The sequence below is a fragment of the Gracilinanus agilis genome, chromosome 3, assembly GCF_016433145.1.
Source record: "Gracilinanus agilis isolate LMUSP501 chromosome 3, AgileGrace, whole genome shotgun sequence".
Lineage (NCBI taxonomy): Eukaryota > Metazoa > Chordata > Mammalia > Didelphimorphia > Didelphidae > Gracilinanus > Gracilinanus agilis.
The window spans coordinates 633,912,737-633,939,690 of record NC_058132.1 but is presented as its reverse complement, the minus strand read 5'-3'; the positions used below and the strand labels follow the sequence as shown (position 1 = coordinate 633,939,690).

The 26,954-nt window shown below is 35.1% G+C and overlaps 1 protein-coding gene across 1 annotated transcript in view; it reads left to right on the top strand.

Annotated features, from left to right (window-relative positions):
* The first annotated feature begins 8,629 nt into the window (after positions 1-8,629).
* PLSCR5 (phospholipid scramblase family member 5) overlaps positions 8,630-26,954 on the top strand; it is a 36,967-nt gene continuing 18,642 nt past the window's right edge. The window contains exons 1-4 of the mRNA XM_044667616.1: positions 8,630-8,642; positions 16,963-17,126; positions 24,660-24,702; positions 25,982-26,202. Coding sequence (XP_044523551.1) covers positions 8,630-8,642; positions 16,963-17,126; positions 24,660-24,702; positions 25,982-26,202 — 441 coding nt within the window. The remainder of the gene's footprint in view (positions 8,643-16,962; positions 17,127-24,659; positions 24,703-25,981; positions 26,203-26,954) is intronic.

The window sequence follows — 26,954 nt, the reverse complement described above, 5'->3', positions numbered from 1 at the left end:
CACTCACTGTATTAATGATAACTTTTGAGCATCTAGTAACAAAAGGAAGACAAAGGGAAGATTGTCATTACAAAGATATATTTCAGGTTCCAATTCTCTTTTTTTTAGGAAGGAGGGAAGAATTAATTTCTTACACAGTGGATGGTTGAAAATAATTAGCCATTGGTAGGAATACCTTTGGACATGAGAGTGATATAAAGAAAAAATATATCAATACACAAAAGACAGAAGAAAATAACTAGCCTCTCCTGGCTGCTACTGAAATGAAAATTTAAGTCCAGAATAGGGTAAGAAAAACTAATTTGGTAGAGGAGGAGGACTAGATTTGAAATCAGAGGATATGGGTTCAAATCCCAGCTCTGTCACCTTTTTAATTTTGTAGCAAGGATCATCTGTAAAGGGAGGAGATTAGACTAGATGACATCTCAGATTCCTTCTAGGTCTAAATCTGTTATCTTAAGTAACAGTATGACTAACAAACATAAAACACTGAAGGAATATCCATATTATATGCATTTATTAAGTATCTACTGTACATGGAACATTGAGAAGATCATCTAAACAAGACATCTTTCTCCTCACATACATCTGGCTTCAACTATAGTAGGATGGACATGATTATACCTTGCTATAAAATAATGCATAGGATGCATAGGATGGTATTTGTATAGTCTTAAGAGGAAAAGTTGTTGGGTTTTGTTATGTTTTCCGACCCTGATCGAAGGACTAATAAGAACAGCCTTCCTGAAGAAGGCACCATTTGACTTGAGCTTTAAGGTATGGTAAGATGGACAGATGAAGATGTGTGTGAGAGGAGGGGATAAATGGTGGCAGTGTAAATGGCATATTCCAGATAAGGAACCAAAAAGTTAGACTATAAATGGATAATTAACTCTCAGTGCCTTGCAAAGTACAAAGGCAAAAGTGAGAGCCATTTCTCCAAAGGAGTTGACATTCTATAGAGAAGGATGAGAATGTGTATGTGTGTGAGTTATCAGTTGAGTACAAGATGCTTAGGCTATGGGCAGGAGATCGGTTGCTTATTCCCTTTTTCTGAATCTCACTATGAGATAAATAGTAGCCCTGTAAATGACTATTCTCTTTGGTAATGATTTTTTTTCAGCTCCATCTCAAAGGGGAGGGATTACCTTGTCTACTGGGAGTTCCTGAATGGCATATCAAAGTCACCTAAAGTTACTAACTTCAGAGATGACCCTTGGTTTCTTTTCCTTCCCCCATAAAAATTATTTAGGCTCCCCCTCATTTGGCCTAAATATGGTTGGTCCATAACTCCCTCTTTCTCTGCTACGGATGCTACATTATATGAATGAATAAAATCACTCATCAGTTTAACTTTGGGTTCCCAGATTTCCACAGGAAATACTTCCCAGCTTTAAAAAGTCTTCTTCTTAACCTCTCTCTGTGGGAGAAATTGCTCCTTACTGCCCTCCTCTTTCAGCAGCATTCATCTTCCAAATACACTCAAACCAGGAACACAATAAGAAAACACATTAGTTCAGAGAAGCTGATTTCCTTAGACTACATGGTGATGAATTATAAACTAACTTAAGGGAAACAATGAATGGGGAAGCAGACAGTGCCCTGCCAAAATAATGTAAAAGCCCAAGTAGAACAAGTAATAGAAAGCACAGTATCCCCAGAAATTTGTTTTAAGCAATAGGGCATCTGTTCCACATGACTTCAGTTTAGCTCAACCATAATCTTGAATTTTCCTTCTCTGCACTTGTAGTAAAATTTGTGACCACAACAAGCAACATCATGAAGCACAGCCTAACAGAACTCTACAATATTCCTATTTTCTCTCTATCAATGGACCTTATTTCCTTTTCCTTCATTTTTGGGAATAAGAAGGACTGAGTCCTCCTGGGACATCAGTAGATTAACATGAGACATAGATAGTCCTGTGACATAACAACACACTGATTAACATAAAAAAGTAGAAATATTTTAGGGAAATAGTTGAGGAGAGTAGGGCACTAGCAGTTGGGGGAGCAGGAAATATTTCGCATAGAGAGTAGAGAGTGAGCTGAATCTTAGAGAAAGCTAGGAATCCTACAAGAGAGAGGAGAAGGTAGCAAGAGGGGTGGGCAATATAAAGGCATGGAGAGGGAAAAGGGAAAATGGCGTTAAAGAAAAATCAAGACCAGATTGGCTCCACCATAGATTGTAACAAGGGGAATAACATATAATGAGACTGGACAGGTAGGTTGGGGCCAGGTTATAAGGAAATTTAAAACAGAAACTGATGAGACATATGATAGAGTCATGTCAGATTTTGGAAGATCTTAAATTCCAACCTCAAAAATATGAATCTTATTCACTAACAATAGGAAAAAGTTTTAAACAGAGTAGTGACACTACCAGGTCTATGCACAAAAAGATTCATTTTCAAGTAGCATATCATATATAATTGTCATGTAACATAAAAAAGATTATGACTATGAATAACTATGTGTGAGATTAAGAAACAGTCCAAAGTGAGAGGCATCATAAAGGAAGGATGGTGTGCCAGCCTTGAAATACAAAGTCTTAGATTCAGGTCCTGAGTATGTTATGTATGGCCCTTGTTAGATCCCTGAAGCTCACGGTGCTTCCAGATAATTTTCCAAGACTCTAAGCTCCAAAATATTTGTGGTTCTGCATTGGTAAGGAGAATTCCCTTACCTGAAGCATACCAGTGAAACCACAGCTGTAGAACATAAACCCTTCTTCCAAATGTGTCTAATAAACTTTGTTGTAAATTTTACTTACAATAGTCAGTCTATAACATTGATTAAACAACTACCATATGCCAGGCACTGAGCTAAGCTCTAAAGATACAAAGAAAGACAAAAAAGATCCTGATCTAACCAATCATGACACCTTAAAATTCTTGGTGAAGTTTCCTAGCTTGTTGCATATGTAGCAAGGGTATCCATTAGTTACCTGGAAAACACTAGAGAAATGAGAGATGCATTCCTTTATTCTCCCATAAAATATCAAACTCTTTGAACACATGAATTATGTCTTCGGTGGCTTTGTATACCCTTATAAAGACTGGAAGAGAATCTGGAAATTATATAAGAAATACTCCAATTTTTGTTGAATTAATTAAATCAACACTGCCGTGGCTGCAAAGGTTTGGGTAAAACACTGAGGAAACCTGGGGATTTTGTGAATATCCTACAGAGGAGAAGAGAGGTAGCACCTGAAGTGGAGGGAAGGCTATTGAAAGAGATTTGGGAGAGCATGGAAGTCAAGTTTCATAGTTCACACTAGATTCTTAGTATTAGTAAATTATAACAGAATTGATTCTTGGGGATTTTCTAATTCATCGTTCTCATTTTTAAAATGAAGAAAATGAGATCTGATCCAGAAAACTGGCCAGAAATGTACAAAGCTGCACAGGTAAAAAGTGGGTGAGGTAAGAGTGAAAATAAAGGTGAAATCTAGCTCTCTTTTTTTGTGAAGCCACAGTTGATTTTGACTAGAAATAAGGGTAGGAATACTTATTCATATATCTGAAAGGGACACTGTCTCTACTCCAAGTTTAGAGATGAACCTGGTTTTATTTAGCATTTTTTAAAGTCATCATGGCTGACAGCAGTTTCTTAGAGAAAGTAAAATTCAAAGATGAGAAAAAACTACAAGAAGGGTAATGAACAAGGTAATACAATTGAATATTAAAATGACCAGATGTTCTTTGTTACAATCCTCCCTTGCCTGTCTTACAAATGGAGGGAGAGAAATTTATAAGTTTCTCGATAAAGAAAAGAAAATTCTTGATAATGACCTGTCAGTTGTTTTTGCCTTTCCCATTGAAGTGGAAAGTCAACGTGTCATTTCCCTGTGCAGTGGAAACTAAGAATGATTTAACAGCCTTTGTTGCTTCTTGGTGGCTCTATTTTTGTTTGATAGTGCACATGTGACTGCATCTGTAGGCATTAATCAACTGAGGCAGGAGGAGAAGGGAAAGAGAAAAAATGCTGAATCTGCCCTTACTTTTCAAGATGATTTTCAATAGGAGAAGGGCCATCATCTCAAATATTGTCATCATCTCTTGCAATAAAAATACTCACTGAGTCCAGTAGTTTCAGAAAGGGAACATGGTATAATGAATGGTAGATAGCCAACATTTGAGGCTGAAAGACCTGGATTCAGGTTACCTTTAACATATATTGACCCTATGACTCCACACAACTTATTTGCGCTCTCAATATCAAGACTATTCTCTAGAACAGCCTGCATCACTACAGCGACTTTCCTCACCAGGAGGAATTCACAAGTCTGGATGGGGGGGAAAATGACCAATTTCAAGGAAGCTGTGAAACCAGATTCCTTGAATATTTTTACAGGAGGTCAAGATCTTCCAAATTAAAACTCAGTAAAGTTTTATTAAAGAAAAAATCTGTTAAAGGTTCTAGAAATATTCATGATATTTTAGTTCATGATATTTTGCCTTATAAAGTCTATGATTAAAAAAAAATTCTCTCTCAGTGTGTTTTCTCCACTCAGTTTGAGTTTCCCTTGAGCACAGAAATAACCCTGGTTTGCTAATTCAACAATATTTTTTAAGTCCCTCCAATGTACCAGGGTCTGGAATACAAAGATAAAATCAATATAGTTCTTGTCCTCCAGGAGTTTACTTTCTACATCAGGGCTAAAATCTCTACAGAAGTCAATTTAGTATAATAAATTAAATAATAATGTAAAAACTGAAAAAAAGTTAGAAGGGTTTGCAGATGAGAAAACCGAAGCTAAATAGAAGGAAGGAAGGAAGGAAGAAAGGGTTGTTGCTGTTGGTTAAAGAGAATTGTAGCCCAATAGTAGTGGGTCTCCATTGCTTGCCTTGGATGTTTAGGCTCCATTGTTGGATCAAAAAGGAGTCAGTGAAGATTTTTAAGAGAAAAGGATGTGATTATGTCTGATCTTTAGGAAGACTACAAAAAGAAATTACAAAAGGTAAGAACTTAAAAGCATGTTAAGGGACTCTTAGTCCAGTCCTGACATTTTAAAGATGAGAAAAATGGAGATCAGAATGAAGAAAATCACTTATCCAAGGCAAATATGCCATCAGCATGAAAAGGGGATTCAAGGGGTGAGAAAATGGAAATGGAGAATCCCTTTAGGAGCTTATTATGATAACTTTTTGAGAGAGAAGAGCCCGGATTATCAATCTCCCGCTTGAATATATTCAGTTGCTTTCCATTACCTATAGAATGGAATCCATGCCTTTTAACTCATCGTTCAAGGCCTATCTCAATCCGCCAGTCAGAATAAATGTAATAAGAACTCATTTGATGCTAGGCAATGGGAATGCATATAAAATTGAAAGTCCCTGCCTCAAATATTCTATATTTTTAGTGGCTTAGGGGCGAGTGGGAGATATAGAACTTGCCCACAAATAAAAACAAGATTAATACAGAATGGTTTGAGGAAAGGTTAGTAATGGAGTGGAGAGGAAAGTGAGAGGGAGATGATCAGAGAATGTTTCTTGAAGAAAGTCACTCCTATGCTAATGTGAAATCTCAGTGTTTCATAAGGCAGAAGAAGTTAGAAGAGAGAATGTTCTAAGCATGGGTAGTTTCCTAAGCTCATGAGCTATTGTGTGCAGAGAACAAATAAACTAAAATATATTTGGGAGGGCCATGAAAAACTGGATATTATGCCATCTACTTGGAACAATAGATTGGTAGCATGCTGTAAAGGTCTTTAAATGCTCCTCAGAGTAGTTTGTATTTAGCCTAGAGGCAATAGTCTCTATAGCTTTTGGAGTAAGGGAGTGGTATAGCCCCACAGTACTTACCTAACTTGTTTACAATCCAGATCTATTTTTCTAGCATAAGCCAAAAAGATAAGTCTTGAAAACAATAGCATTTAGTATAATTTTGTTGAATTGTGACTGCTTTTTCTAATCCCTGGAATATATGTCCCTGAATCTCTCTCTTATCAAAACTCTATCTATCCAACTCATATAAAAGGCCACCTCCTTCATGAAGCCTTACCTGGTCTTCTCAAACCAAAGATATTCTTTCCCTACCTCTGCATCCTCACAGCCCTTTGTATTTTGCATGACATTGGCCATATTCTGTTTTTTAGTTATTCATGAACTTTTTTAATAATCCCACTCAATAATAAGCTCCATAGAGCATAGAGGTTTTCCCTTATTCAGGTTTGTATTCTTGATACAGAGCCTTTTACGTAATAGGTGTTCAGTTTTCAATAGTTCAATTCAACGAGTATTTTATTTAGTATATATCATTTTTAAGGTACTGGGTTGGATCCTTAAGGGAGATGAAACAGGCTAAAGATGCAATATCTGGCAGAGGTAAATGACAAATTGAGGATGTCAGAGAAGGCTTTCCTGATGAAGTATAGTTTGAATCACTAGATTTCTGGTCTCTTTTATGACTGCTTACTAAGTGGATTCCATTCTCCATGTTACTCCCTCCAATACCACAAACTTTTTTATTGAGGGAGATGGAGATATAAGAAACAAAGCTATATGATGTTAGAGTTTATGAGTCAACCCTTCTATACAGAAGTTGACAGATGTACTGGATTTTTAGCCTCTACAGGGTAAAAAAAAAGATTAAAATATGCTGGCAACAGAAGTTATTTACCATTTGAATGTTAAAGTCAAATGGCATGGTAGAACATGACAGGAGAGAGAGAGAATCTTATGACACCAAGGAGGATGATAGCATGAAAACTGGATGCACCCGCTTGATTGTTGACAAGGGCAGCTTCCTGGACAATGAACTTGACACAGATCAGAGGAAGACTGCATAGGCAGATGGTAATCTTAGCACCAAAGCCATGGATGCCATATTTCCTGGCTCAATGTGAGTGCTCCTTAAACTTAGTCCTATTTTGGGCTTTGAAAAATCTAAACCCAATGCCATGGAAACCAAAGCAGAGCAAGACCTTCACTTATAGGAGAGAGTTAATATATACTTGGTGAATGGAAATGAATCGGAATGAAATGATCTGAATTTATAATATTGATAGTAGGAGTTGACCTTATTGTTTCATACTGGCATCAGAAAAGTTGATAAGCCTCTGATTTCTATGTAAAGTACCTCATTGGCTTGTCCAATCAGTCAGTCAGAGAGAATTGATTAAATACAACACTAAGAAAAAGAAACAAGAATTCATTAGATTGATTTAAAATTAATATGTTACAAATGGGTTAGAAAGACAAATCTTACTCAAAAGAAGATGGAATTCAAGCCTCTCCAGTCAGGATTTTCTGTTCCAAAGAAAATCAAACATGGATCCACTATAAATAATATTCAAATCTGCCTTAAACTAGTAAAGATTATTCAAAATGAAAAAAAAATATGTAAATTTCTGTGGTAAATCCTAAACTATATAAATTACCATAATCATTATTCCCTTTTAGTTTATTTTCCTTAATTTAGAAGTGAGTTTTCTGTATGTTTACAGTTATTGCCTTTACTTTTAAAAATGAGATGGGGTCAAAGAAGAAGGAGAGAGAGAGAGAGAGAAAGAGAGAGAGACAGAGAGAGACAGAGAGAGAGAGAGAGAGAGAGAGAGAGAGAGAGAGAGAGAGAGAGAGAGAGAGGTAGGGGAGGGAAGAAAGGAGGGAGGGAGAAAGAGAGGTTGATTGACATTATTAATATGATGGACTAAATTTTTTCTGCATTAAAATTTTGCTGATATTGCAGTGGGTCTTCCCAGTCCAACAGCTGTAAATCATGTTTGTCAGTACAATAAGCCAGGTGAGTATTATCTCCATGGTGACTTAGTCACCTGTACTAGAAATATGAGCTTCCAGGTCGAGGTTATGATCCCCTTTCTTTCACTGTTCAAAATAGGTAATTAAAATGTCCCTGTTTTTGTTTGAAATATGCCCCAAAGTTTTAAAAGCAGAATCTGTTTCTGAATCTAAAATAATAGAAAATTCATACCCTGTGGTGGGAAAAATACAGGTGAAGTTCATAAAAGAGTCTTGGTCAGGTATGACTAGTGGTAGATGGCCTTAGAGGTAATTTGTTAAGTTCATAATAAAAGTGAAAATTAAAAAGAATATGGATAACTTGCTAGGAATACTTTTATTTTCAATATTTGGGAAATGTTTTTAGGGTTTGGTAAAACTTTCAGTCATCTGTATCCTTTATTCCAAAAAGCAGACTTGTAGAAGTAATCTATCTATGTAGCCAAAAAAAATTAGAAAGAAAAAGAAATCATTCCAATCTTTTAATATGAATTTTAAAAAATACTCACATATACACATCATATAATTGTCAGAAGAAAAGCCAGAGTGAGATGGAGTCTTTTACTGGAGAGCAGCATGCACGCTACTATTTTCTCATTTCTATGAGTTCTGAATGGTTCCTTTTGCCACCAAGGTATCAGATGACTTGCAGTCATGTTTACTGTATAAAGATAGCATCGTCATCTCCCCCTGTTGTCCATGCTTATCAAGAGCAGCATTGAAGAACTAGAGCAGGGCACTCACTTCCTCAGTTATTTTGTAAGCTGACAAGAGGTAGAAAGACACCTTCTGAAGTTTTACACATGCTGTGTTTTCTCTCATTGCTGCAACAAGAAAAGCCATTCCTTTTAACCTGGCTCCCTTTGAAGAGGTGACTCAGATACCTTCATGGCCTATCAAGGTAAGAACATGCAAATTATATATGTATATGCAATATATATATATAATACATACACACATAATTTATAAAGGTGTATATATACACACAATACATATATACATATAATTTTAGTAAATATTTGTCCTTATATAATGATTTCTTTAAGTTGATCACAGATGTGGTGCTATAGCTGAAAAGAGAGAATAATTGGTACTTTTTAAAAAAAGAAGCCATTATTTTACTTTTAGAATGATTGCAGTGCTCTCTCTCTCTCTCTCTCTCTCTCTCTCTCTCTCTCTCTCTCTCTTTCTCTCTCTCTCTCTCTCATTGTTCCTAGCAAAAGAAAATGTTAAGATAGAACATTGGTGTGCATATTGCCTTAATAAGAAGGGCTTCTCAAAAGAACACTAGGTGAAACTACTTAAATGACATCCAGTCAGGTAGAAATTCTAAAGTTAAAGGGATTTGTACATTGCCTTCCATGTAGATTGTATAAAGTGTTAAAGGGGGAGAGAAGTCCTCTCCAATTTAGGAAAAAACATTCATATCCTTTTGGGTCTTTAAAATATGGGGCACTGTCCTTAGAATAACTGCAGGAGAAAGAAGAAAGAGATCAGCCGGTCTTCATTAGAACTGAGCTATTTTCCTTTATGAAGTCAGTGTGTGTTGTCTTTTGCTGAAGACAATTGAATTTGATAAGCTACAGATAAATGCTGCCAAGGTATATTGTAAGAAGCTTTTAAGTCTCTTTTCCCATAAATCAAACGTTATAAGTAAATTGAAAATCTTGGTCTAATTTTAAGCAAAGTGATGAATAGTGTTGGATGTCCTCCTCCTACACTCACCCTCCTCCCCATCCCCACAACAAAATTTGTCCCCATTGTCCCTGAAACACCATGGAGATGCCATTAGTGCTTTCTGACTTTGAAACAGCTTTCAAAAGGCACGAGATGTTCTTTTGGGGGGGTAGGAAGGTAATGAGGTGCATACTTGCTAATACCCCCTATGGAAATTATAAGAGACTCAATCATAGTATAACTTTTCATTCCATTATCAGAAGAAGCTATTAGACCCCAGGCTGTAATGAAAAGTTTTATTGTGAGAGGGTACAATTAGGATAATTGGTGGAAAACTTCTAACCTAATTACAAATAGAATGATGAGGCCCACAAGTTGCCAACATCCCAAATTAGACTTATGGCATATTTACTGATTATTTATGGTATTTACTTCTTAACCAAATATCCTCTTTTGTGCATTTAACATTAAATGTCTGAGATAGGTTTTCCTTTTCCTTCAAAGTTTAGAACAATCCTGCTCTCCAGTAGCACTTTGCAGAACCAAACAAAGTGTAAAATAAACTTGAATAAGAAAATCATGAATTTTTTATACACTTGTGCTTCGGTTCCATATATTTTAAACTGAGAAAGAGAGTAGGATATCAGGATGGTAGTGGGAGGAGATGTAACAAGGCTTTTTGCTTTTATTCAAGCCTGACACCCACACTTGGTCCCAAACACTTCTCGACTTCATAAAACACGAGTTGGAAGAATGACTGTGGCCTGTGAGGTAAAGTGTTGCAGAGTATATAAAATATTTATAAGGTAGTTATACATTTTTAAAAGAGTAGATAGAAATTCAAAGCAAGCTAGAAATTCAAAGAATTCCCTTCTTCTTCTGGTGGTCTAAGACTTTGAAGAAACCAGGGGCTGGAAAGGAAGATTATGATCAAAATATCATCAATCCACTAGAAAAAGCTACAATATTCAAATAAATGGAAACGGTCTAGCTTAAGATTCCAGACTTAAAGGGAAGACTTCCAACTGAAAATGGATATTCTAGTATTGATAACAAAGTGCATTGTGCTGAAACTGTGCAGCACATGGAAAACGTACACATCTACTTAGAGTCTTATGGACCCTACTACAACCTGAATGGATTAGAGCGGAAGATAGATTTACTATATTAATTTAAAATGTTTACAATGAGAACTCAGGGTAGATTGATGTCTCTATTTGCCCTTAAAATTTTAGGAGACAAATTGAAAACAATTTGATTTAATGATAGGAACCTTGTATCTTAAATTTGAAAGGACATTAAAGCCCAGAATCATTATAAGATTAGAGGATCAAAGATTTTTAGTCAAAAGGTTGTCTGCTACTCATTTTATAGATGAGGAAACTCAGGTTCAAAAGAAGCGATGAGATATACTCAAGGACACACAGGCAATAAAATGACAGAAGCAGAAGTTTATTCCGAGTCCAACCTCCAAATACATCTTACATTCTATTGATCTAGGAAATTGAGGCCCAACAAAGTAAATAACATAACCCAGGAAATTTTACAGAGGAAAATGGATGCCATTCCAAGTGGATATGTGTCTGTCTAGAGGGTTGACCCTGGCATCAAAAGGAATATATAATTAATGTTACCTTTGAGGAATTTCCCCAATTTTATTTTCTTTTACTTGCATCCAATTAAACAGCTTATTAAAATAATGTTCCTTTGTACATTTTGTTGACAGTTGTAATAGTGGTCAAGTGATTTGAATGACAGACATGCACATACCTCTAAGACTGACATCAGAACTCAGCTAAACCTCTTGTTGGGGGCAGAGCCAATGTGCGAATGACAACAAGATGGCCTGAAGATCATGAGAAAAATAGACAAATCACTAATACTCAGCATGGCTACTAGTAACATCAAATACAACACAAGCCAGGGATTTATGCAATATGGAATAAATCCATAGTAAACCTTCTAAGAAAAGGGTGGAACAAGGAAGAGTTCATGGAGTTGTTAGCAAGGAAATCTGAGCTTGGATAATTCTAAAGGGCTGAGATAAGAAAGGAAGGAATTCCAGGAGTGGAAAGGGCTCTGCATAAATCCATGGAGGATGGAGAATAGCTTGTGACTGAAACACTGTATACATAAAAGGGAAAAATATGAAAAAATGAGTTTAGAAAAGAAGTTTGGAGCCACATTGAGGGGACAGGGCTGAAATACCAGGCTAAATAGGTTTTGATGCTAAACCTTGATTTAACTTACTGATAAAAAGGGGTTCCTGATGCTTTTTGAAAGGGATCTATAATGACATATGTAAAACCCAGTGGAATTGCTCATTGGCTACAGGAGGGGTTGGGAGGAGGGAAGGGAAAGAACATGAATCATGTAATCATAGAAAAATATTCTTAATTAATTAAATCAATTTTTTCAAATAAAAAAGGGATCTAAATGGACTTGGTTTTTACAAAGATAATGCTGGCATCAGAGTGAAGGAAAATTTTCAGAAAAGAGACTGGAGGCAGACAGACCAGCTAATTACAATAGTATAGGTGAGAAATAATAGGAGCATGAAATAGGGTGGTAATTTTAAGGGTGGAGAGGAGACAGATCAGAGAGATATTGTAGAGATAGAAATAGATATAGGTGGGTAGCAAGGAAGGGAGAAGGGAAAGAATGAGTGATGAAAGGCTTCAAAGCTAAGTGACTGTGAACATAGTGATAATATCCATAGATATAGGAAAATTTAGAAAATGAACCAGTATTTTTTGAGAGGGTGAGTTTATTCAGTGTTTAGTATATTAACAATAATAATAAATAACATCTCTATAGAATCTTAAGCTTTACAAAGAACGTTATATCATTTCATTTGGTTCTCAAAAAATCCTGAGGTTGTAGAGGTGATGTGCAACTATTTCCATTTCATATATATATATATATATATATATAAAGAGAGAGAGAGAAAGAGAGAGAGAGAGAGAGAGAGAGAGAGAGAGAGAGAGAGAGAGAGAGAGAGAAAGAGAGAGAGAGAGAGAGAGAGAACTAAATCTAGGAGAGGTTAGATGACTTGCCCGTATGGTTACATAGCTAGTGAATAACTGAGGCCAGATATGAATTCAAGTCTCCCTGACTCTAAGTCTATCAGTCTATCAACTGGGACACCAAGGTGTTCATCCATCCAGATGATGTTGAACTGACATCTGGGAAGGTTAGGCTGTACAAATATTTTCAGTGAAGAGGTGATAATGGATCAGCCCAATGAAATCAGATGAGAATTTCAAGTGAGAATGTGGAAAAAGAAGACTCAAGGCAAAGTTTTGGTTTAAGAGATGAACGAGGAACCAGCACAGGATACAAAGCAGAAGCAAGTTTAAAATATTTAAAGCTCTCCTTCCAGTTGTGATGATGCAATTCTAGAATCCCTACAAAGAAAGTGGGGTTAGGGACGGGAAAAAAGCAGAAAAATAATGGTGAGTGGTGTCCTTGAGTGTACTTACACTACCGAAACTTTCCTATGACTATTGCACTTTAGGGTTGGTCACAGTTGCCTGCAATAGATATCTTAAAGTTACAATAGTCATATATACGAGCAAATCACAAAAGTAGCACATATTTAAAGACCCTTTAGACAATGAAAGAAAAGGCTGGTCTCCATAAGGATTGCAATAGTTTGTTCGTTTTTCTCCCAGGGGACATAGAGTTAGCTTTTTTTCCTTGTTTCTCAAGGTCATATCACCCATTAAAGTAGGTTTGTTGGACCAAACCCATCCAACTCACATTGCCTTATCCTATAAGTAACCCTTTTAGTTTCTACTCAATTTCAGAATAGAGACCAAACCCAAGACAGATTTTAGAAACAATGACTCCCTAGTGAGCTGAACCACTAAAGTACTATCCATACAGAAACCTGCAGTGTAGATAGAGAAAATATCTTTGTTTCATATTCGGCAGAGAAACTAGAGTACTTCCACAATCCTAGTTCCAGATGAACCTAGCCTGGTCTAGATCAGGAATAATTAAGATCTACAATGAACCAGATAAGAATTCTTGATTAGTGAAACAAAAATGGGTCAATGAGCTGGTTTTCACACATTTGGTAGCTCCCTAGTAATGATCTCTGCTAATTCTCCTCTACAATCTCCTCTTCTCTTCTTTCCTCTCCTCTTTTCTCCTTTCCTCTCTCCTGGCTCACTTTTCTTCTTCTCTCCTTGCCCCACTTCTCTGACATTGTCTCTCTCTGTCTCTCTCTCTCTCACACACATATGCACATATAGCATACGCATGCCTCATATCTAGACAAACATACTTGTCACATTATAATTAAAATGGCAAAATATTAAGGATGTGAGTAAATTAAAAATATGAGAATTTCTTAATACTCCTGGTTCTTGCTTTAAGAGTTGATAAATGGGGCAAGTTAAGTGACTCAGTGGATTTGAGTGTCAGGCCTAGGGATGGAAGTCCTAGGTCAAATCTGGTGTCAGATACTTCATAGCTGTGTAACTCTGGGAAAGTCACTTAACTCTCATTGCCTAGCCCTTGCTGTTCTTCTGCCTTGGAACCAATATGCAGTATTGCTTCTAAGACAGAAGATAAGGATTTCTTTTTTAAAAAGAGCTTATATATATTAAACATAAATCAAAATGCAATTAATCTTGGAAAACAATATGACATCTAAATTGAATTAGTAACCTCGAAAAAAACCTGTGGAAAAAATGAATATGACAATGAAGTAGTCATAAAATATTTTAATGGATCAACCTTCTTGGAGTTTATTACCCATTATTAATTCACCTTATACTCTTAAGTAGAGGTTAGACCTTTGTCAAATCTGAACCTCCCACAACTGACTTTGAAATGTGATGAATAAGAACATGAAACCTTTCCCCATAAAGACAAAGTAACCCATAATGAGACTTTTAACAGGGAAATGATCCTTTCCAACTTGATTTTGCAGACCTGCCAAATAGATTCTGAAGTGAGAAAGTTCTGAATTTCAATTTGAAAAGGTTGTTTTTAAAAGTAGTATTCCATTCGAATTAAGTGATATATAAAAGATAACATCCCTCTAACCATCCTCTAACACTTAATAAATCTTTATTAAGTAATCAACTGCAAATATTAATTGCCCACTATCTTCCCAGAATGACTAGCTACTAGGAATAAAAAAAAACAGTTCTTGCCTTCAAGGAGCTTACATGCTAATGGGGAAGACAAGATATAAGCAAGTAAGTATATCTAGGATAAATTCGGTTAGAAGAAACCCCTATTATAAATGAGGAATATTCTCGATGTTCAGAATATAGAAATAAGGATTTATGCCATCAAAAAGCTTATATGGATTTCACATTCTTTAAATGATAGCATGTCTTTAAGAATAGAGGGCTAGACATGAAATGAGGTAGATCTAGATTCAAATCCTGCTTCTCCTGTTTATTAGCCATGTGACTACAAATGACTCACAACCTTTTGGTCTATTTCTTCATCTATTAAACAGAGATAATATTTTAGCCCCTACCTCACAAAGTTATTTCATAGCACATACCACTGAGAAGAGTGGAAGAGTGTAAAAGGAACTGAGTTCAAGTTCTGCCTTTGCCACTTGCTACCTAGTTGACCATGGGCCAATTATATAACCTCTCTGAGCTTCTGTTTCCTCATCTGTACAATAAGGGAGTAAAAATCTCTTTGGTTTTTTTAAACTATGATCTTATAGAAGGCATTTTGCAAACTTTAAAATCCTATATGTAAATGTCAGTTATTTTTATAACTGAGCTATAAGCCAAAACCAAGGTTCTGGTATTGTATTTCCTTCTACTACTACATGAATGGCAATGGAACTTGAAAATGGAGATAACAGAATTTCAGAGCTAGAGAAGTCCTGTGATTCATTCAGTCTAATTGGTATCTAAAAAAAATAATTCCCAACAAAGGGTTACCCAGTCTTTGCTTGGATATCCGTCAATATAGGTAGAATCTTTGCTGAGGCACTCTGTTCCACTTTGGGGAAGTTCTGATTATTAGAAGATTATGATTGACTTTGTTTCATTTTTTTTCTCTGAACTTTGCTCTTTGCATCATCTGTCCTAGGCCTTCCTAGTTGAATTTAGCTTTATGGTAGATACTGGTATTTGGCAGTTGATCATATCTTTTTTGAGACTTCCAATTTCAGGTATTCATTGCATTGTAGATTCCATGACAGAATCTTCTCTTGATGAAATTGGTACAAAAAAGTATAGAATGGAAAGAGAGAGGCAAAATTACTGGTTCTTGGGTTGTCTGGTTTCATCTCAGGTCTTCCTGAATCCAAGCCCAGTGCTATAGCCAGTGAGCTACCTGGCTGTCTCCTCTATGTTGCTACCATTAGCAATTAATGCATTTTCCATTGTGTACACAGACAACGCATCATTGGTTTTGATTCTTTCTAGGTGGCGAACAGTTCTCATTTCATTTGACATTGCTATGGAGGCTTTTTATTTATGAGAGAAGTAGAATAAGTTTAATTTTTCTTCATTACAGTCTTGAAGACAACAGCAATTTTATACCATTGAAAAAAATATAATTGATATCCAGATAACTTTAGGATAGACACAATACTACTTAATAGGGATGCAAATAAAAGCAAGTAAGAGTCCCTTTATTCAAGAAGCTCACTTCTAATGGGGAAGGCAATACACAATGCAATGGAAGGTAAGAGAAGTAAGCAATCTGGCAGATGAGGAGGAGGAGGAGGAGGAAGAGTATAGAACTAAAGTGAAGCCTACTTGTGGTTCTTCCTACAATGGTGAACCTGGGAGATAATCATCAATTAGGAGAGTAGCAATGCAGAAGGTAAAGAAAGGAAGGAAGAGCACAGAGAGAGATGAGTGAGGGCTGCCCTGTCTACATCACAAGGTCTTTAGATAGCTCAGGGAAGAAAATACATGTGAAAGCACCTTGTTATTTGTAAGTGACTTTATAAATTTTAAGTGTTTTGTAGAAATTCTGAAAGGATATATTTGGAGAATGATAAAGAAATGAAATCTGCCAATTCTCCATAGTAGACTTGAAGGCATGAAAGAGTATGCCTTCCCTAAACTGGAAGGGACCTAAAGCATGGATATGAAATTGGGAGACTTTTGGTTTATAGCCACTGAGAGAATGCATTAGGTACTCTAGGAATACATAGTTATCTTCCATTTAATCTCCACTTTTGTCTATACTTCTTCATTCACTTCATGTCCTTCAGCCTCTCCTGACTTTCAAAAGGATGTTCTTAATTTGACAATATAATTTACCTTTTACCCAGTTACTAAACATTAGAACAGAGTCAACCAATTCATGCCACATCTCCTTTACAATACTCAGGCAACTCCTGCTATAAGTCCTAATAAGCTGTGAGAATGATGGAGAGATAGCTGAGGCGGAAATCAGCAAGCAACTTCTTTTCTAGATTGATAGGCAAACACATTGAGACTTAAATGAAAACCAGAACAAAGAACTAGTGAATTTCCCTTCCTCAAAACAAAAACATTGTTCCAATTTTTAAAAAATTATATATGGCTCCAATTCTCTTACAGATGGTCATAATCGGAAAAGCAGAGGCCTTCCTGGTTTTCTCCCGGGCTATCCTGACCCTGATCAAACTCATCCCACTGTGCCTTCGAATTCAAGGAAGCAAGTATCACTACAGCCTCTCCCACCACCAGGAAATCTTCCCCCTGGTCTAGAATACTTGAGCCAGGTGTTTTTATCTTTCTGTTTTTACAATTTCCTCCTTACCCCCCCCCCAAAATGAATTTATGTTAAGACTTAAAAAATGCTAATTTAGTTTTCCATTTAAAAAGTAGTTTCACATTGTAAAATAAGTATGAAGATGTTTGAGTTTTCTTTCCTATTGAAAAGAAAAAGAGGATAAATTGCACCGTTTTGTGATCTTTTCCTTTAAATCTTTAGTTGTGCTATTGATTTCACTATAAAATATTAATTCTAAAAATGTTTCAGATCAAACTTTTTTATTTTACTCTTACTTCAGGATCATTTTGTTTACAGGGTGGAAATACATTTACTTATTGCTCTTTTAATTTATTAAATCGATACTTCATTTTTCATTGAGGGCTTATATAATCTGTTCTTCTCAGAATCAAATAGAAATCTCTATTTTTCAGCCACATGTAAAAGAAAACAGATAAAGGTGTCAGTAGGCCAATTGTTACAGCATAAGTCATTCTATATCAGTTCCATGCCTGTAATTTACAAAATCAATGATGTTTTTATTGGCTAAGATATAAAGAGAAGAAGAATTTTCAAGACTAAAAGATTTTTTATGGAAATTATTATTATTATGAGAACTTAAGAAAGGCTGTAAATGTGATAAGAATTTCAGGACCTACTTATTACTAATTCAAGCTACATAAATGACTCAATCTTAAACATAAAGACAAAAGTAGTAAACATACTTTGCAACTATTTAATTGCATATAAATTAATTTTCATGTATCTAATGGCATAACTTTCTATCAGTAAAAGTTTCTTTTAGGGTTCTTTGGTCATTCACTTTTTGTTTTTATCTGGTCATATTTAGTAAGTACTTTAGCTTCTATTTATTCTCAGTATATACTTTGTAGTTCTGGGCTTCTCCTTGTCATTTTTTTCTTTGTCTTATTATGTAATAGTTTTCCTTTGAAAAAATATTTCCCATACTGGTTTGTCTTAGTTTTATTACATAGTGTGTCATTAAAACCCTTCACAACAATTTGTTTTAGTCACTACAATATTCTTGGTCATTTAGGTTGGTTGCAATTTTGTTATAATTTTTAAAAATGTTATTTGAAAACCTTCCAATAGCTTCAAAATAATAATAACATATTTCCACCAATGGAAGTATAGTCTCAAAGGTCAAGATGATTTTTACAACTTTTGTTAGAGATTATTAGGTTGTGCTACAAAAAAACAAACATAAAAAACAACCCCAATGCCTACAAAATTGCAATTCCACCAACAATGAATGTCTACCTGGTTATCTACAATAATAACATAAATGTGTATTTTCCCTTTCAGAGCAGTAATAGTATGGTATAGAATTTGAAATACCAAATGCCATATCTTCTAATGCTAACCATCCCAGACTTCAGTGCTGACTGGTTATTGTAGTTATTCATATAGTTCATAATATCTAGCCTAAATTTACTACCTATTAGGTGAAAGTGCTTAGAGAATTTACAAAAATTTTTGAAACATAGGCTCCGAAGATAAGAGAGATAGATGTAAAAAGATAAAAGTACAAAATAAATGGGGTAGACATTACATTTTAATAGAGATCCAGAGAGGGAGAGATTCTATGGTATAATGCAATGACCTCAAACTCAAATAGAAATGAGAAAGATTAAATTGTGCATAAGTACAGGCTTCATGAAAGAGGGCAGACATGACCTGAGTCTCAAAGGATAGAAAAAATGGACAAGTAGAAGGGGATGGAAATGGCATTCTAAGTGGGAAAAAAGCTATTTCCCAAACAACATGCCATCTCCATCCTCCATGCATTAGTGCAAGCCATACTTAATCTCTGGGATAACACTAGCCTGCTGAGCTAAGGACTCATTTCAGTGTCACCTCCACCCTCAAGTCTTCTTTGGTCTCTCCCCATCACAAATTGTAGGCATTCTCTCCCTCTTCATTCTTTTATGTTGTATTTATTGATGTTTATACAGTTATACAAAGAGACAACATAATATCAAGGATAGAGCATTGTTGGGTTGCTTGAACTCAAACTGTGCTTCACAAAGTTACTAATTGTCTGACCCTGGGCAAATTTCTTTACCTCTCAGCCTCAGTATGCTCATCTGCAAAATGGGGATAAGAACATCACCTACTTCTCCAGGTGGTAGTATGAATCAAATGACATATTTGATGCAAATATGACTTATGTCATATTTACAAAGTTTAAAAGGTTATATAAATGCTAGTTATTATTAATCTCTATTAGCCTCATTTGCCCTCTAAATCCCCTTCCAGTTCTAAATCTGCTATCCTAGGATCCTAGTTGATAGCTCTCTAGTAGACTATAAGTCATCTCTTTGAGGGTAAGGATTTTATTTTCAACCATGTGTCCTCTTTACCCATTGCAGTGCTTGTACATAGCAAGCACATTAGAAATGTTGTTTCTCCCACAATGCCCCTTTTATTATTAGAGGAACAGTATGTTTCTGAACCCACTACTCTCACCAGTTCATAATAATGTTAGTGCCACTGATGGTGATAATGGTGGTAACAGTACAGGCAGTTGGCAATAGCAGTTATAATAGAAAGAATAACATGGATCTCGAGAAGGAAGATCATCAAGTCCAACACCATCATTTTATAGATGATGAAGAAGGGGAGGCCATTGGAGAATAGCGAGTGACCGAGGCTCACATCATTTAGTTACTAGATATTTATTATCACTCACCTAAGACGTGGCAATAAAAATAATCACCTTCATGCAAGTGGCTTGTTTTTCTCTTACTATTCCCATTTTTCAGATGTAATAACTGAGACTAAGAGGTTAAATGACTTAATAAGAATCACTCTGCTAGTGGAATGTTATGATGGGATTGGAACCTAGGCTCCAAACTTCAATCAGCTCTTAGCTATTTTTATGGATGTTCATACATCTGAGTCCACAAAGGACTCACGTTAACACTAATATTGAGTTATCAGCACATCTGCTACAGTTTCCAGACTGTTTGGCATTCTTTCAAACCATAAAGTCTATCTCCTTTATCAAAATCAAATCTCAGTTTCAATTCCCTCAAGTTACAAGAGATTTCTGTTATGCCTGATAGGGTTTAAGCAGGAAGCAGCATATGTTCCTGGGAAAATGTTTATAATTGCAGATGCCTTATCCAGGAACCCACTGGCAGACAAATGCACTTCAGAGACTGAATAGCACATGGAGATATGTAAAAGAGCTGGGGAAACCAGCCTACTAGCTTCCATCTGCAAAGTGGATCAGCTGTAATAGCTGACTAGAGTTGATTAACGTTTGCAAGCTGTTGGAGGATGTTGTCAGACAGGGCTTTGCCAAATATAGAAGTGGTATGCCAATGCCAGTGGACTGGGATTGCACAAGCACATATGGTCATCCCATATTCTTCTCCATCCAGGACTGATCAGACATCCTATGCTTGATAATGCACAGAGGCTTTTAAAACTATATACAACAGAGAGAGATGCAAGCACAGGCAGTTCAGTCAAAGCAGAGTAAGTTGTCTAGGCAGGTCTTTGATGCTTCCCTTTTCCAGGTTTGTCTGAAAAAGGAAGATTTTACTTCAAATAAAAGCATAGCTTATTTACACGGAGGCCTGGATTTTATGAGAGTATGTATATGTATGCAGATATAGGGAAATATATACTGTGGTCTATTTGGGGTACACGCTATGTGACCCCATAAAAGTCACTTAACTTCTTAGTTATCTAAGTAACTGCCCAAGATGATACAAAAGTTGCAGGACTGTTGTTGAACTGTAGAACAGTAGTAATCTGCTTGGATGGAAGGAAGTTCTAGTTTCCTCATTGTGATTTCTCTACACCAGTGGTTCCCCAAATTTTTTGGCCTATCGCCCCCTTTCCAGAAAAAATATTACTTAGCCCCCTGGAAATTAATTTTTTAAAAATTTTAATAGAAATCAATAGGAAAGATAAATGCATCTGTGGCCATCACCACCGCGCTGGATCACTGCAGCATCCACCAGGGGGCGGTGGCACCCACTTTGGGAATCACTGCTCTACAACAATAAATTCATGTGTGAAATATATGAATACAGGATGACTGGAAAGTCATAGCAGAGTTTCAATCTTTAGTACCTTGAAATTGCACTAGGATTGGAGCCCTCTCTTTTTGAGTGTATATATAAATATATTCAGCTAGATACCATATAGGAGTATATATTATATATGTATACAAAATATAATATGAATGTATATACATATTATGTGAGTACATGTGGGTATAGTCATATGTGCATATACAGTACTGTAGGTTATATATTATATGTGTCATGCATACACACTTTATATTCATTTCTATGTTCATGCATGTCAAAATAGATACATGTACATATATAACAGGGGGCTATATTTGTTTGTGCGGTTACACATGCATGTGTATGCGTTGTATCAATGCATGTTCACATATATTGCATGTGAATACATATACATGCATGTTATACACATTCCATTTTAGTCATGTGTGACAACTTCATGATTCCATTTGGAATTTTCTTGGCAAAGATGCTGGAGTAGTTTGCCATTCCTTTTCCAGATAATCTTAGAGATGAGGAACAGAGGCAGAGTTGGACTTGTCCAGGGTCACACAGTAGGTATAGATATAGATATAGTAAATAAATACTATATATATATATATATAGTATATATATATATGTACTTGCATGCATATGCAAACATATAGACACAAATAGCATTACATATTTGAAACAGTCATTCTTAGAGCCTGAAAGATCTAGATTTAAGTCTTCTGACAAGTATTGGCTAGGTGGCTCTTGTTGACACTTGATCTTTTAATGTCATTAATATTAATTTGTATTTATCAAAGAAATTTCTTATCAGGACCTCCATACCTTGATAAAGTCACAGATCTATTAAAAATGTGTCTGGTTATGTGTGTGTGCGCATGTGCACATGCCTGCATCTTACACCTGTGAATTCATTGGCAGATGGAATTCACAGTGAGAAAACTGGAAATTCCATCCATTCAGATCTGCAATTACTGTACAACTTCTATATAGTTGTAAAGAGTTCTCTTAGGTAATGAGGTGAAAGTATTCATATATTATTATAAGTTTATATAAGGTTTTGATTTTGTAAAGAACTTTACATTTATTTTCACAACTGTGAAATGGGTATTATTATTATTCCCACTTTCCAGTGAATAAACTAAGGCAGGCAGATACTAAATGTCTTGCTCAGGATCACACAGCTAGTAAATACATAAGACTGGATCTGAACTCAAATACTCCTGATTACAGACACTGTACTCTAGCCACGGTGCTGCCTCCCCATCTCATTACAGACCTAGCCGAATAATGTAGCCAGTTATGTGAATTCAGGTCTTCTTGACTCTATATCTAAACTGGCTCCAAATCAAATGTCATGTTTCTTCCACATGAATAGATCACATTGAGGTTTGTAAGTTTTGACAGTCTCCATTTTTTCTTCTATAGTTTAAGTGTAGATTTTATTACAGGTTCCCTTAAAAATGCAGAAAATAAAATTCATTGTTTGAAGCTACTTTCTAACTAACTACGAGAATCCATAGTAAATAAAATCAAAATCATTCAGAATATTCAAATGAAACATATATTTAGCTGTCAATTCAAACACCACCTAAACTTTTTTTTAATGCCCAGTTGATTTGGGGGTATAAAAATAGCCTAGTCAACTTTGACAGATTTATCTTAGTACCTTTCAAACAAGGACACATGTCCCTAAGCTCTTGATTTATGAACTAATTTGCAAATTTAAACAAATGAAATGTCATAGTTATGGGTTTAAAAAGAAAGGGTTGTTTCTTATTATCCCATTATGAAACAATATAGCAGAATTTTGGGGAGAGAAAGTATGTAAGTTTATTATGAACAATGGATACATTTGATTTAGAACACCTTGCATTTGTTTTATTTATTTTTTAGCAGGGGAGAAAAATTTAGGTCTCTTATTTGTCTGTGTGGAAGTCACGGAATGGAAAATGTCCACCAATTGTTTCACGAAGCTTCTTATAATAATGAAATTAATAGATCTGGCTAAAAAAATAGAAACTAAAGTGATATAATTGCTCACTTTCCTACCTGAGATAGTGAGGAATACCTGTGGAAAGAATGGATTGAATCCTTGAATGCTGTACAATCCTGGCTTCAAGGTACTAAACAAATGCAACTTTTGTCATTGTCTGCTCTGGGTTTTCTATGTCTAATAAGTTTAGGAAACTGTTTCAAGTTAAGAAACTCCTAAAAAAAGGCGGGGGGGGAACAAATGGAATTTCTAGTCTTCAGGAAAGAAAAAAAAGAAATAAAAAATGAAAGAATCATAACATACAAAGTAAGTATGAAATTGCTACAGGGCATCTCCAGATACTAAACACCAACAGTATCTTAAAATACATATGCATTTCATATTTTATTTTCTTAAAAAAATGATTGGCATTGCATGGTACCTTATCTGCCTCCAGTACTTATTAAAAATAACAACAAAATATTAAGTTTACATTTGTAGAGGACTTTTGATTTTACAAAAGAGATAATATAAAATTATATACACATATATGCCTTGTAAATCTAAAGAGACAGATAAATGATAATAAATATTATAATAAACATCATTATTACTACTATATGTTGGAATAGATTATTTCATTAGACCTTCAAAAATTCCTGTGAGCTAAATATTACAGATATTTCTCTCCTCATTTAATAACTGAAAATGAAACTTGAAATTATTAAATGATTGTCCCATGATCACACAGCTCGTAAGTAGGGGAAAACATATTACAAAGCCAGATGTTTCCTTGTGACTAAATCTTAAACACTTTTCCCACTATGACTGTTATCTCCTGTTTGAGATCTTTGATGCTATAAATAGGATCTTACTTTAGACCTCCTGAAGACCCTCTTGAACTTAAATCAATTGCTTCTCTATCAAAAGGAAGGTACAAATCCAAAGTTTACAAAACATGACTAGCTTTGTTTTAAATATCTTTACATATCTGTGCGATATGAGCCTCAAAGATTTATATCAAGGCAGAGTTAGGAGTTCACCTAAACATGTCATAATAAAGAACTGTGACAATTGTATTTTTCAAGGGGGGATTTCATATATTTATTGGAGGCACTGTGAACTTTCAGAATATCTGAGCCACGAACAATCAAATGCAAGCAGTGCATTAATTTTAAATCTAAAATTAATGGGGGAGGGGAATTTGCATTATCCAGAAGCCATTTTCATAATTAAGATTTTACCGAAGTTGTTGCTATTATTCTTAGCAATTCTTTCATGGAATTTTTTTCATAGCCCTATAAGTTGTTACTTGACTAAAATAATATTTCCACCCTTTTCACCTCATGAGAAATGAGTGCTTTCCCCAAATGTCATTTAATTGGGAGCCAAGAAACTAGATGAACTTCATGTACGCTGTGATTTATGTTGACGGTTTCTATAACATCTCCAGCTTTCCTATGAGGCACGATTGTAAACCTGATATCTCCTTTATGTCATCCTTTAACAGTTAGACCTGATCATTATACACCAGCAGGTGGAGCTGCTTGGAAGTAAGTATGGTCCATGCTATATCCCTTGAACTTGTAGAAATTAAGTTCCTTATGCTCAGAAAGCCATACTTAATAATTTGATGAGAAATGTAGTTTCTTAGTTCATTTTAAGATAATGCAAAGAAATCAATGTATAATACATGAAGACTATGATTTCCTCAACACTGAATATTGCTGATGGCGATATTTCTTCCAACAATAGGGAACTTAAAATCCATGACTTAAGAGATAAATATCAAAAAATGGACTGAAGCACACAGAGGCTCAGTGTTTCGGAAATTACTCCATAGTGACTTAGACATGTTTTGAACACAGGTCTACTAATCCCTATCTACTATGCCATGTTTTCTCTAACTCTTAATATATAGCACTGTCATTTATATACTTACTTGGTATTCACATACATTCCCTCAAGTGAAAAACCATTAGCTTATTTATTTAGAAATGTCCTTTTAAAATATCATCACACCTTTGCTGGTAATGGTTTATTCTCAACATCTTATCAATATAATGGATTCTAAAAGATTAGTCAGGAATTCACTCATTTCTTTCCTTTCAAATCATTTGAAACTGGATAGTGAATGAATGTTTTTCAGGGGGTGGAAATAAGGTGCCAGGGATTATGTAAAGAACGACAGAAAGCACAGTTCTGAATGCCCCCAGGCCCACCAGCATGGAAATCAATCTACAAGTGATTTAACAATGTAAAGATATTACCAAAGGATCAGCTATTGATTGGCTTTTACTAAATAGATATTTTTTATTCTCAACTCTCCTGAATTTTTCCTAAAATATGTCAAAATAACCAAAATGAATACTAAAACATAGAGATCATCCAAGCAGAAAAAAAGCATCATAAAGAGATTTAGAATAAAATTATATTAATCTTCACAACAGAAAAATAATATTTTAACATTTTTTTTCTTTTTAACTTTGTATATGAAATATATAGATCTCTGGGTGTTCATTTATTAAATTGAAATGGTATAAGAGGTATACCGAAATTCCCAATTTGGACACAGATCTAGAAAGAAAATAAATAGTTTAATTTCATGTAATTACCTACAAAATAACCTCTTGGGTGGATATAAAATGGACATAAATTTGAAGTCATAAATATGAGGTGACATAAAATGGTTATTATGAATTTAATTATGTATTTAGAAATCTGTTTTTCAAATTTTTATAAGTAATCGATAGACCTTCAATTTACATAGGTAAAGTTAGTTAACACTAGAATATAATAACATTTTGATAACTTATTTTTTCCCTTCATTAGTGATACTTGGCACTGAAACTTCCAACAAATATGAGATTAAAAACCGCTTGGGACAAAGAGTGTACTTTGCTGTGGAGGAAAGCATCTGCTTTAACCGTAATTTCTGTTCACCATTAAGATCCTGCACCCTGAGGGTCAATGATAACACTGGTCGAGAGGTGATTACAGTGCACAGACCCTTGAGATGTACGAGCTGCTGGTGTCCTTGCTACCTACAAGAGGTGAGTCTTCTTCAACATCACTTGAGAGGGGATTTTTTCCTTCCTATTTAAAAATAAATAAAATTATTATTCCTATTTAATTAGCATTCAGTTTGAACCCTGGATAATTAAAATTTTTAAATTTAGATTCATTTAAATTTATTTATTTTCTTATTATATTAAAATACCCACTTAGCTCAATGATTATAATTAGTATGTCATGCTTTAAGAGCAGACTAGTTTGTGAACCTGATTAGTGATTAGGATTTTTCATTTCCAACCACAATTATGGTAGATTGGAAAAAATATTGAGCCTATGGGAAGTATCATAATTTGCACCTGGTGTAAGTGGCAGTAAATATGCTTAGTTGGGGAGAAATGAGCAATATGGGAGGAACTTATAACTATATAGATTTGGCACCCTACAACAAAGCTCTAGTTGCCTAACCCAAGTTAAACTTCTTTATTTCATACATCTTGTAAATGGTACATAGTTTACTATATCACTTAAATAACCACATGCTTTTATGTCTAAAGACAAGACTTCAGGAAGAATGAGTCAATGATGTCAACCACAGTTATAAAAGGATATGATTACAGTCAATTTAGGAAGCTATAATCCATTTATATGGTATATAATAGGTACTAGCATAATTATATATTGATATAGATAAAATATATAGGAGAGAGAGATTGGCGGGAGGAGAGAAGAAAAGAGAGGGAGAGAGGGAGAGAGAGAGAAAGAGAGAGAGAGAGAGAGAGAGAGAGAGAGA